The sequence below is a fragment of the Myotis davidii genome, unplaced genomic scaffold (genome assembly GCF_000327345.1).
Source record: "Myotis davidii unplaced genomic scaffold, ASM32734v1 scaffold185, whole genome shotgun sequence".
NCBI lineage: Eukaryota > Metazoa > Chordata > Mammalia > Chiroptera > Vespertilionidae > Myotis > Myotis davidii.
In genome coordinates, this window is record NW_006297811.1 from 5,344,946 (window position 1) to 5,357,306 (window position 12,361).

Genomic DNA, 12,361 nt, shown 5'->3' on the forward strand with positions numbered 1-12,361 from the left:
TGATCATTTCTTTTCTTGGTATTTTTCGGGTCGATTGGCTTATTTCACTTAGCATAATGCTCTTCAGTTCCATCCATGCTGTTGCAAATGGTAAGAATTCCTTCTGTTCTACAGCAGCATGGTATTCCATTGTGTAGATGTACCACGATTTTCTAATCCATTCATCTGTTGATGGGCACTTAGGCTGTTTCCAAATCTTAGCTATGGTGAATTGTGCTGCTATGAACATAGGGTTGCATATATCCTTTCTGATGGGTGTTTCTGGTTTCTTCGGATATATTCCTAGAAGTGGGATTACTGGGTCAAATGAGAGTTCCATTTTTAACTTTTTGAGGAAACTCCATACTATCTTCCACAGTGGCTGCACCAGTCTGCATTCCCACCAGCAGCATGAGAGTTCCTTTTCCTCCACATCCTCTCCAGCACTTGTCATTTGTTGATTTGTTGATGATAGCCATTCTGACAGGTGTGAGATGGTACCTCATTGTTGTTTTGATTTGCATCTCTCGGATGATTAGTGACTTTGAGCATGTTTTCATATGTCTCTTGGCTTTCTGAATGTCCTCTTTTGAAAAGTGTCTATTTAGGTCCTTTGCCCATTTTTTGATTGGATTGTTTATCTTCCTTTTGTTAAGTTGTATGAGTTCCCTATACATGTTGGAGATTAAACCCTTATCGGTGCTAACATTGGCAAATATGTTCTCCCATGTAGTGCGTCTTCTTGTTGTTTTGTTGATGCTTTCTTTTGCTGTGCAGAAGCTTATTATTTTGATGTAGTCCCATTTATTTTCTCTTTAGTTTTCAATGCCCTAGAAGCTGTATCGGTGAAGAAATTGCTTCGGCATATGTCTGAGATTTTGTTGCCTTTGGATTCCTCTAGTATTTTTATGGTTTCCCATCTTACATTTAAGTCCTTTATCCATTTTGAGTTTATTTTTGTGTATGATGTAAGTTGGTGGTCTAGTTTCATTTTTTTGCATGCATCTGTCCAATTTTCCCAACACCATTTATTGAAGAGACTGTCTTGGCTCCATTGTATGGTCTTGCCTCCTTTGTCAAATATTAATTGAGCATATTGGCTCGGGTCAATTTCTGGGTTCTCTATTCTATTCCATTGATCTATATGTCTGTTCTTGTGCCAGTACCAGGCAGTTTTGAGAACAGTGGCTTTGTAATACAGCTTGATGTCTGGTATTGAGATCCCACCTACTTTGTTTTTCTTTCTCAGGATTGTGGCAGCTGTTCGGGGTCTTTTTTTTATTCCAGATGAATCTTTGGAGAGTTCATTCTAGGTCTGTAAAATATGCCGTTGGTATTTTAATGGGAAGTGCATTGAATTTATAGATTGCTTTGGGCAGTATGGACATTTTAATGATGTCGATTCTACCAACCCAAGAACATGGTATGTTTTTTCATCTGTTTATGTCTTCCTCTATCTCTTTTTTCAATGTCCTGTAGTTTTTTGAGTAGAGGTCTTTTACCTCTTTAGTTAAGTTTATTCCTAGGTATCTTAATTTTTTTGGTGTGATGGTAAATAGGATTACTTTTTTAGTCTTTCTTTCTGTAAGTTCACTATTGGCGTATAGAAATGCCATAGATTTCTTGGTGTTAATTTTGTATCCTGCTACATTGCCAAATTCATGTATTAAGTCTAATAGTTTTTTGATGGAGTCTTTAGGGTTTTTTATGTACAATATCATGTCATCTGCGAATAAAGACAGTTTCACTTCTTTTCCAATTTGGATGCCTTTTATTTCTTCTTCTTGTCTAATCGCAATGGCTAATACTTCCAGGACTATGTCGAACAGGAGTGATGCGAGTGGGCATCCCTGTCTTGTTCCTGTTCACTGTTCCATTTTCTGTCTCTTGAGATAGTTTTCAGCCTTTTTTTAACCTTAATTTCTTCATGAATGAAAGCCAGAAGATGAGAAGAATCCATGTAATAAACCTGATTATTCATTTACAATTTATATCTTTCTTCTGTTGCTTACTTGAAACATTCATAAGAGAATTATATTTATGACAATTCTAGTAATTATATATTGTCCTACATTATTATTAAAGATGTATTTCAGAAATTATATATTCATTCAACAAATAATTTTCGGTTTGGGGATGTTTAGAAATTTTTCCTGTCTTCAGTGTAGTCTACTGGGAATACAGCCATGAAGAAAGCAGAGGAAATGCTGCCTTCAAAGATTACATATTTTAGTTGGGTCAGAGACATAAATAAAAGTAAAATATGTAATATGTCAGATGGTGATAAGTTTTAAGGAGAAAAACCAGAAAAGACAACTTTTTAGCATCTAAAATATTTTTTAAATATTTAAAAAATGTTTTCAATTTATAACAACTATGTGAAGGGAAAAATGCTTTAGTGAAAATTCTATTGAACTCCCAAAATAATGTAGCAGTCAAAATTTTTTCTTTTTCTGGAATACACAGGCAGATTTTTGAGTGTCACTTGGATTTACAGAAAATCTTAGCTATTTACATCATATTTTGCAAAATAAATACATTTATTTATTTCTGCTTGAACATTTTTTATGCATTTCAGAATAAAGGTGTGCTTCTAGATAGGGACCTTTCATAAATTCACGTGGAACCATACTGTAGCCATTTTTAGGCATCTCTTTTCATCAAGAGACCTTTCCTCTTCCAATCTTCTATTTCTCTATCTCATATGGAGCCATCTCCCTTGGACTCAATTTTTGGTCCAGAGACCAGCCACATAGCTTGGGAGCTTGTTAGAAAGGCAGACTCTCAGAACCTGCTGCGTCAGAATTTCGTGTAAGATCTGCAGGCGATCTGCAGGCTCGCTGGACTTTGAGAAGAAGTATGGTAAGCCATTTCTAATTTCAACGTCCCCTTGCTCTTGAGAATGGATTTTATGATTAACATCATATAGGGGTTGGAAGAGGAAATCTGGTAAACAAGGAAATCAAGCCTCTGACCAAACAGTCTTTTCATAGGTCATGTCGACTTAAGAAACATCCAAACCTATAGAGAATTTTTATGAGTTTGAGCCAAACTGACAATTGCCATGATGCAAAATCTCAATAGATTGAGAAAATGCTCTGAAGAATGCCAGTTTTGCAGTTTATTTTATACATTAGAATAAAAGGAGGAGACTTCAGGATGGCACATGAAATCCATTGATGGTAGATTTAGGGGGCAGGAGAAAGCAAACCAGGGAAATCTCTGGGACTGGATAAAAAGGCAAAATAGGGAAACACATGCTTCCTTCACATTGGTGGGTACAGGAAAGTCAGTAATTAACTATAGAGATGGTATTCGGGGAATAAGCTAACAGGGAAGGTTCTGTGTTTGTGTGCTCTCATGCGTGGGTTGTGGCTTGAGGGATCTGGAGAAGAAGATTACTCTGACATGTTATCTTGGATGCAAAAAGATAATAAACAGGCTTACTTGAGGTAAAGATTGACCTTTGTCAAGGAAGCTACAGGCTTAGAATGTGACTACCCACCATGACTTGCTTTCCTTTAGGAATTTTTATGTTCAGACCATCCTATGTGGTTACTAAGGCCCACATGCAGACCCCCCTGAGCTTGTCAGGTTTGGTATGTGGCCCTGTTTTCATTCACAGTCAGTTTATCCCAGGACATGTTCAGCATGTGGCTGATCAAGCGTTTTATCATCTCCAATTCTGGTGATGAAAGGCACACTCTGAAGATCTATGATAGTAAAGGCTTGGTTTCTTGTTATAAAAATGTGTGGCAATTCTAAAGAGAGTATGTTGTTGAAAATGGAGATTCGATACTTAATAGTTTGTCCTGCTATATTTATTATCAATCTAAATATTAAAAAGCTTAATTTATGTTAAAATATGATTTTGGAATTTCCTCTAGAAGCTCCAAGCCTCCCTAAAAGTTCCATGGTCAAATAAATTTGGGAGATCCTGTGTACTATGTATTTCATTAAATCTAACACTTTATTGGTTGTAAGAAGCACAATTTATGCTTCTCTAAAAAGGAAAATCCTGCCAATTTGTGATATGCCATCAATTTTAAGATGCATTCTGATTTCAAATATGTTAAGATGTAAAAATTTCACATGTTAAATCAATGAAAGTTTACACAAAAAGCATGTTAATTTATTAGCATTTTAAAAGTTTTCCCCAAATTCTGTAGTAAAGATATCCCTTTAATTTTATTTAATGCATTATTTTCAAATGTATATAATCATGGGATTCTTTTTTCTAATGGTAACAATCAGAAGGACTGGTGTTACACGTAACTCACTTTAGGAAAAGCTGTTTTAGGAAGCAATTAAAAATAAAGGGTCTAAAAATTCAAAATGTTGTAAACCTGATTTTGGGAATTTAATTTCTGAAATTAAGAAAAAAGTTTCAAGAAAAACTTAGATGGTAAAGAAAAAAAAACTGAGGAATTTGTTTTTACTAACATTTGCCATTTTCTTTTACTAAAGGTGTTGGTATTAGAGAAGTTATGTTAACAAATGGATGCCCTGGAGGTGAATCTAAGTGCATTGTACGGGTGGAAGAATGTCGTGGACCAGTAGACTGTGGCTGTGAGTTGGACTCTGGAGGGAGACTGAGAGGGGAAGAGTTTACTCTGGGGAAATACTTTAACTTCAGATTGTCATGAGTGGAATTGATATACTGAAAGGAAATCATAAGAAAACTTAAAATTCCACTTCTCAGGACAGTTATAGCTCTGAATAACTCTCTGCTATTACTTTACTTTTTTTCAATGTCTAAAATTTAACATATATTTTCTGCAATACACTGTCACCTTATTGTACTCAGGCTCTGTGGTCAAGGCTGTCCTATAGCAAAATACTTTTGACACTTTGGTCATGACCTTTTATCAGTAGATTGGCACACCCTAAATTTTAAGTGATGTTCTATATCAAATTACACAGTGCTGAGATTTCATTATCTCTTATGGGGTCCCTAGCCAGTAAATTGGAAGCCATGAGTAGATCTCAAGTTATGTTAGCTCATTGAGTTGATTGCCCTTACTATTCCTCTTCTCCAGTTTATTCTACTGAAGGAGCAGATAGTTATCGAGTCTCCTACCTGCTTCTTTTGGTGACTTTATCTTTGCATCAATCACAACTCTCTGCTCTTCTACATTCAAACTCTAAGTCTGATAACTTCTAGCATAGAATTTATTTTAAAATTGGAGGTAGATTTTAAAAGTAATATTCTTTATAAAGCAATTTACAGTGCTTTATGGTATTTTTGTATTTAATTTTTCTTTTTTCAGGGGGTAAACCAATATCAGAAAGTCTTGACAGTGTGAAACTGGCCTGTGTTCATACAGCTCCTGAAAATCGTTTCAAATATATTTGGAAAATTCTAAGGCCAGAGCAAGTGAGTAATGAATATAATTTGGTGCTTTGTAGTGAGTGATTAAAATTTGTTTCCCAGTGCTTGATGACTGCCAGAAAACTCTCTTTAAAAGTAGTTTGCAAAAATGAAGTTAAAATCATACAGCTTATCATTATTAGGATTTAATTTTTTTCATAGTTTATAAACATGTTTTAGGATCAGCTATTAACAGAACTTAAAAACATTCGTTTTATACAAATTATTTTATTTTGGAAGCAAGGCTTTCATTGTATATATAGGAATTATATTAATGACAACAGTAGCTAACATTAACTGAGGGCTAATTGTCAGACATACACCAAATGTTAATGTTTCTTTTAACCCACATAACAATCCTATGAGGTAATTCCTAACATTATACCAATTTTACAGATAAGAAACTGAAATGCTGAGAGTAACTTGCTCTGGGTCACACAGGCAGGAAATGGTAGGATTGGAACTTGATGTCTAGATTGCCTGACTATAAAATTCATGTGCATAAGTAATTACTGCCCTAGACTGAGAGATAATGGCTCTTTTTTTGTTACAGGAAATTATTTCCTGATCTTAAGTTTACATGAAAAATGTTGATACTTCTTTTCTTTTAAAAAGCAACCCGTTGTACTTGCAAATGATTCAGCATTCCTAGAAGTAAGCAGGCCAATTCACCCCTTGGATTATGAGTGCGATACCTTCGAGAATAATGAAATAGTGGCAACTCTTAGATTCACAGTCTATACCTCAAATGGTAAGTGCCCAGAATATTTTGGTTTGCTTATCTCACACTTTAGAGAGCATCAAAACCACATGAAGGGCTTCTTGACACACAGATGGCTAGCCTTAGCCACAGAGTTTCCAATTCAGTTGATCTTGGGTGGGGTAGACAAAAGAATTTATAATTCTAACAAGTTCCCAGGTGCTGCTGGCAGACACCATAGTTTGAGAACCACTGGTTCAGATCATTTAGACTTTTCTACAAGGTAGTGCTTCATTTCTTTTTTTCAAAGTACAGTTGGATTTGCCTCACTTTGGGAAACTAGTGTATTCCTGAAATTTCTCCAAAGAACAATCCTGTAACTTGGATTATATTTTTACTTTTACTTCACCACAAAAGTGAAAATGTACACATGGAGTTCTCATGAATGCTTAGAAAAATTTTGTATAATAAAATGAAATTAAGAAGCATTATGTCAAGGCATGTCTTTTAAAAAATTACCCATTTGAAGAAAACATTTTTTGACAAAACAATAATAGTCATCAATATATGTCACAAAAGGCAAATCTTGTCCTGAACATCATTTCACAAGTTAAAAACTGCTTTCCTTGTGAAATGGATCCATGTGCATGTCCTTTTAATTTAGACTATGAAATAATTATCTCCTTTAGTTCAGTTGCTGTTAACCATTTTTATTGTTGTTGTCATCTTTGCTATTGGGAAGTGGGGGTTTTACCTGCAGTACTGGGTTCAGGATCTGAAGGAGGGGCCGATGCACGAATGAAAATTCTAGACAAGAAATATGAATTATGAAGGGGTGGTGGCCAGGTGGTGAAGAGCACACCGACTTCTGACGTGGTCTACTATTTATTTGCTTGAATACACATTTGCCCTTTAGCAATGCATACAGGCGTATCAAAGGTAAAGTTTGGTAAACAGTAAAAGGATTGTCAGGTTAGGGAATTGCCTTGAGCCACCACTCTCTCAACAGACAAGGTGCTTAGCGTCAGCCCTGCTACTGCCCGAGGTCCACTGGCCTTCCCCGTTCCTTGGTGCACTCCCATGACAGTATCATCAAGTGGTGGCTTCCCGCAGGTTTGGTCATGGGATTTTTTTAGAATCCAACTAAGACTCAGGAGGCTTTTACCAGAAAAATGCCCACATGTGCAATCATGCCAAGAGTTACCTGTGATTTTAAAGGGAGTTCACGGATTTCTTGAAGGTATTTCTTAATCCCAAGTAAAGAATTTATGCTGTAGTCTGGAGATACCATGCAACATAGTAACCCTTTATTAAATGAAAACAAGCTAAAATGTTTGGGGATGTTTTTTGAAATCAATTATTTATAAATTTCTTTGATATGTTGTATAATGTCTTTAAAAATTTTTTTTTGTGAAAGCTAATAATCTTGCTCTGGTTTTTATTGAAAGGATAATTTAAAATATATATTTTTTGAATTTCAGAGGAAGAAAGGGAGAGGGAGATAGAAACATCAATGATGAGAGAGAATCAATGGCTGCCTTATGCACGCCCCCTACTGGGGATCAAGCCCAAAACTCAGGCATGTGCTCTGACTGGGAATCGAACCAGCGACCTCTTGGTTCATGGATTGACACTCAACCACTGAGCCACACTGGCTGTGTTAAAAGGGTAATTTTAATAAAGTGCTAAAAAAGGCCAAAGAAGACCAAATATCAACAAAATAAAATTTTTCTCAATGAGTTTTGTTCAGGATATTATAGCTATCAGAGGACATTCTTGGTTTTTGTCCCCTTTCTTGAGATTTTAGGACATCTCAGTAGTTAGCTCTTCCCATGACTAGAAGGTGACATGCATTTGACAGTACATAAGTTAAGGCCTGGAACACAGACCCCATAATGTCAGTCCTTAACTGAGATAGCAGAGCTAACTATGTCTTCTCAGTTTAGGGCTGGTGGGGTAGCTTTGCTGTCTCAGTACACATACTGGTTAATTGATAAAATGTTTCCAGAATACTTTGGATCTATTGGTTTCTTTTAAAATGACAGTTATATACACCACTGTGACAGACGCTTTGGGTTGTTTAGACATCAAACAAATGTATTGGTTATAAATGTCCACAATATAGTACTGGCTTGAAACAAATACATAATTCAAATATTTTAGGGTAAATATTATTTAGTTAATGAAAATGTCCCATCCATTCCCTTATATATCAGATTTTTCACTTCTACAATAGTTGTCCTTCATAATTAGGCATTGTCTTGGCTTGAATTATGTCCCGCTAAAAAGATACTTTCAAGTTATAACTCCCAGAACCTCAGAATGTGCCCATATTTGGAAATAGGGTCATTGCTGATGTAATTAGTTCAGTTAAGATAAGGTCATACATACTGGAGTGGGACTTTAACCCATTATGACGGGTGTCTTTATAAGAAGAGGGAAAATTGGACACAGACAGACAGAGAGAGCGAGACAGAGGAGAATGCCATGTGAAGACACAAAGACACATGAGAAAAGGCAGCCATGAGAAAACAGTCAGAGACTGGAATTATGCTGCCCCAGCCAAGGAACATAAGGGCTTCCAAAGACTGGAAGAAGAAAGGAGGGGTCCTCTCTCAGAATCTCTGGCGGGAACGTGCCCATACCAATACCTTGTATTCAGAATTTTAGCCTCCAGAACTATGAGACCACAAATTTCCTTTGTTTTTAAGTCAACCAGTTTGTGGTACTTTGTTATGGTGGCTCTGGGAAACTAATACAAACATAAGCTTAGTTTTACTAAAAAGCTTAGTTTTAATAAAAAAAATTCAGCCTATTTCTTCATTAGAAAATTTCAAGAGGAAATGCAACCTTTTTAGTTATTAAATTTAAAAGCAATCTAAATGATCCTTGTGGGAAGACCCCTATTGAAATGAGCTAAAATCTTCATACCCTCACTCTTTACCTTCTTGGCTAGTATTGCATGGTCGTAGATAAGTGGAAGGGAATTTTGCATTTCTTTTCAGGTTTTAATCCTACAAGGTGTCTTTTTAAAAATATAGATATTTTATTGATTTTTTTACAGAGAGGAAGGGAGAGGGATAGAAAGTTAGAAACATCGATGAGAGAGAAACATCGATCAGCTGCCTCCTGCACACCCCCTAGTGGGTATGTGCCCGCAACCAAGGTACATGCCCTTGACTGGACTCGAACCTGGGACCGTTGAGTCCACAGGCCAACGCTCTACCCATTGAGCAAAACCTGTTAGGGCTCCTACAAGGTGTCTTTTATTTGAGCTTAAAAAATCCCACAGCTTTTATAAACCTAACTGAAATTATTTTTAAAATTCAACAATGTTGGAATGTAAATACGTAATTTCTCTATCATATTTGGAACTATTTAGTGAGATCACTAAATTGAGTGCATAACTCTAGAACTACTTAGGAAAATGGAACACTATACTCCACGGTGTTTAAAGAATAGAAAGAAAAATTCAGACAAATAGGCTGTTGAGGTTGCTCATATAGGAGATTACTTCGGATAGATTGATACTTACCAAAATTAAAATATTAAAATATATAAAACATAGCTGCAGAAATCATTAACCCCCTTAGACATTGGTATGATTCAGCAGTTGCATCTGGTCCTTTCCACGTAAATCTTTTATGATTCTATGATTTAGGAACCAGAAAGAGCCACAAGAAAGCTATATAATTCACAATGTAATACTTTATGTAAATTGGCTTTTCACCAATTTATAATGCAGCAATGTTATAACACATATGGTAGACTGGCTTTGTCCTTTTAATAGCCTTATGTTCATAAAGATATGGGAGAGAATGCCTGATTTAAAAGTGGTGTGTGGGTATTTGTATAAAAAAAAATGAGCTTCAACCACTGTCTTACAACAGATATAAAAATCAGAGATGTACAATAGTCTTAAAGGTAAAAGTCAAACCCAGAAAGCTTTAAAAAGGGAAACGGAACATCTGCATAATTCAGGCGTAGGCAAGGGTTTCTTGGACATGACTCAGAAAACCAACACCATAAAAGGAAACATTGATCAATTATACTTCACCAAAATTAAAAACTGCAGTTCATTAACAGAAATCATTATAAAAATGAATAGGCAAGCCAAAAATCGGACAGAAAGAAATTTATAAAACGTACAATTAATATGATCAGTTCAAGAAAAGGTCTTGCAGTGTCTTGGAAAACTAAGCATACCTCTACCCTATGACCCAGCAGCTCTACTCTTACGTATTTATCCAAGAGAAATGAAAATGTGTGTTCACAGAATGACTTCTTCAAAAATGTACATAGCAGCTTATTTATAATAGCACCAAACTGGAATAGCCTAGATGGCTATCAATAAGAGAATGAGTAAACAAATTGAGAGATACTACTCATTAATAAAAAAGAAAAAAACTCATTAATAAAAAAGAAAAAAAACTTGGTACATGTGCAAATATGGGTGAATCTCTAAAACATTATATTGATTGAAAAAGTCCTACACAAAAGAATACGTAGTATATGTTTCCATGCCTATGAATTCTGGAACAGGCAGGACTAATGGGTGGTGGAAAAGAGAATCAGGACGGTTGTTGCCTCTGGAAGATAGGGCAGGGATTAGCTGGGAGGGGCTCAAGGGCACTTTCTGGGGTATAGCAATATTCTGTGTATTGCTAAGGGTTTAAATTGCATGTATGTGTTTGTATATGTCAAAAATAAGCAAATGTACATTTAAGATCTTTGTGCAAGTTATTGTTGAAATTTTACCTCAGAAGAAAAAAAATATAAAGAATATAAAAAATATAAACTGTAGTTAATGATATGCCAGTTGAAGAATTTTGCTGGGAAATGTGCAGACATCAGTAAATTATGTTGAAATGCATTAAAAATACAGGATGGGACAGAAGGACGGATAGACGGATAGTAAAATGTTGTTGGCAGTGTCTAGGTGGTAGGAATACATAATGTTCCTGGTCAAAGTCTTTCAACTTTCTGCATGTTGAAAAGAACATTTCAAACATGCAGAGCAAGTTAATTAACTTTCCATCCACTAATTCTTTCTGTCTATTTCTAGAGTTATTTTTCAGATATGAAGTTTCCATTTTCTTTTTCTGTCAGTAGGAATAAACATCAGAGATATGTGTGTTTTTTCTCTAGAATTGCAGATGAAAAGATCCAAAGGACCGGACACTGATGCAGTGCTAGTGTTTGTGCTGACCATAGGAGTTGTGATGTGTATATTTGTGATCTTTGTGCTGATTTTCATAATCATAAACTGGTAGGTGAAGGACTGAAAGTGAGTCTCCCCTTTGATGCATGTCCATCTCTCTGCCCCTCCCTGGTCCCATGAATCCAAAGCTCTGTCCATGATGTCTCTCACCTGTGTCTTCAAACTGCCCAACTCCTGCGACTGTCCTAGTACAGTCTGCCTAATCTCATGATTTGTTTCCCAGTCATGAGAGAGCTTTTAAATGCAGTTTTTACAGTTTTTCATAGTAGTTGCTTTAAAAAGTCTATTGAATGAATATTTGTGCTGTCCAGTTGTAGTTATGACAACCCCCAAAATTGGTTATTGTAACCTACCAATGCAGTTATAGGAGAATATTTCCAATACCTACATGAGTATTATACCCTGTTACATCTGAGGGCTCTACTGTTGCAATGCAACTGATGTACCGCAAACTAAAAATAAATTGTGACTAAGGAGGCACTTCTATATAGACAAAAGCAAAACATAAATCTATTTTTAGTTTTCATTTCACATAAAAGATTTTTTTGTTTTTGTTTTATCTCCCAGGGCGGCAGTAAAGTCTTTCTGGGAGGGAAAAGTCTCAGGGACTGAGATACGTTCTGAGCAGACTTCAGTGAAAGGCAAAGGGTCAGCTACTCTTGAACGATCACCAACAGGAATACGTGGACGTGACGATGATGCCCTGAGCGAGTGGAATGATTAATGTGTAACAAGCCAAAGGAGAGTAGAGCATACCAGATTCATTATTATAAAAATAAAATATATAGTGAAATACTTTAATAATATTGCAAGTGATTTACCACTGTCTGAAGCTAATACAATGTGAGCAGGGGCTGTTTTAATTAGTTCTTCTTTGTGGTAGACTTATAAAAAACTCTTTTTAATTTGTTCTCAACATTTACCATTTCAGGTAATCACTTGGTAACATTTATCTAGAGATACAAACACACAAAATCTTCCCAACACATTTTTTTTATCACTTTGATCACTTCCAAGGTGATTTGAATGTTCTGTCCCAAAAAAGAAAAGTAAAGAAGATGCCTTGCATGTTAGACTTTCTCCCTCTGTG

General features: G+C 35.8%; 1 protein-coding gene across 1 annotated transcript in view; it reads left to right on the top strand.

Moving 5' to 3' along the window:
* SPACA1 (sperm acrosome associated 1) overlaps window positions 1-12,012 on the top strand; it is a 21,863-nt gene extending 9,851 nt beyond the window's left edge. The window contains exons 3-7 of the mRNA XM_006773505.2: window positions 4,447-4,548; window positions 5,250-5,356; window positions 5,966-6,101; window positions 11,199-11,319; window positions 11,839-12,012. Of these exons, the coding sequence (XP_006773568.1) occupies window positions 4,447-4,548; window positions 5,250-5,356; window positions 5,966-6,101; window positions 11,199-11,319; window positions 11,839-11,995 (623 nt within the window). The 3' untranslated portion in view covers window positions 11,996-12,012. The remainder of the gene's footprint in view (window positions 1-4,446; window positions 4,549-5,249; window positions 5,357-5,965; window positions 6,102-11,198; window positions 11,320-11,838) is intronic.
* The last annotated feature ends 349 nt before the right edge of the window (window positions 12,013-12,361 follow it).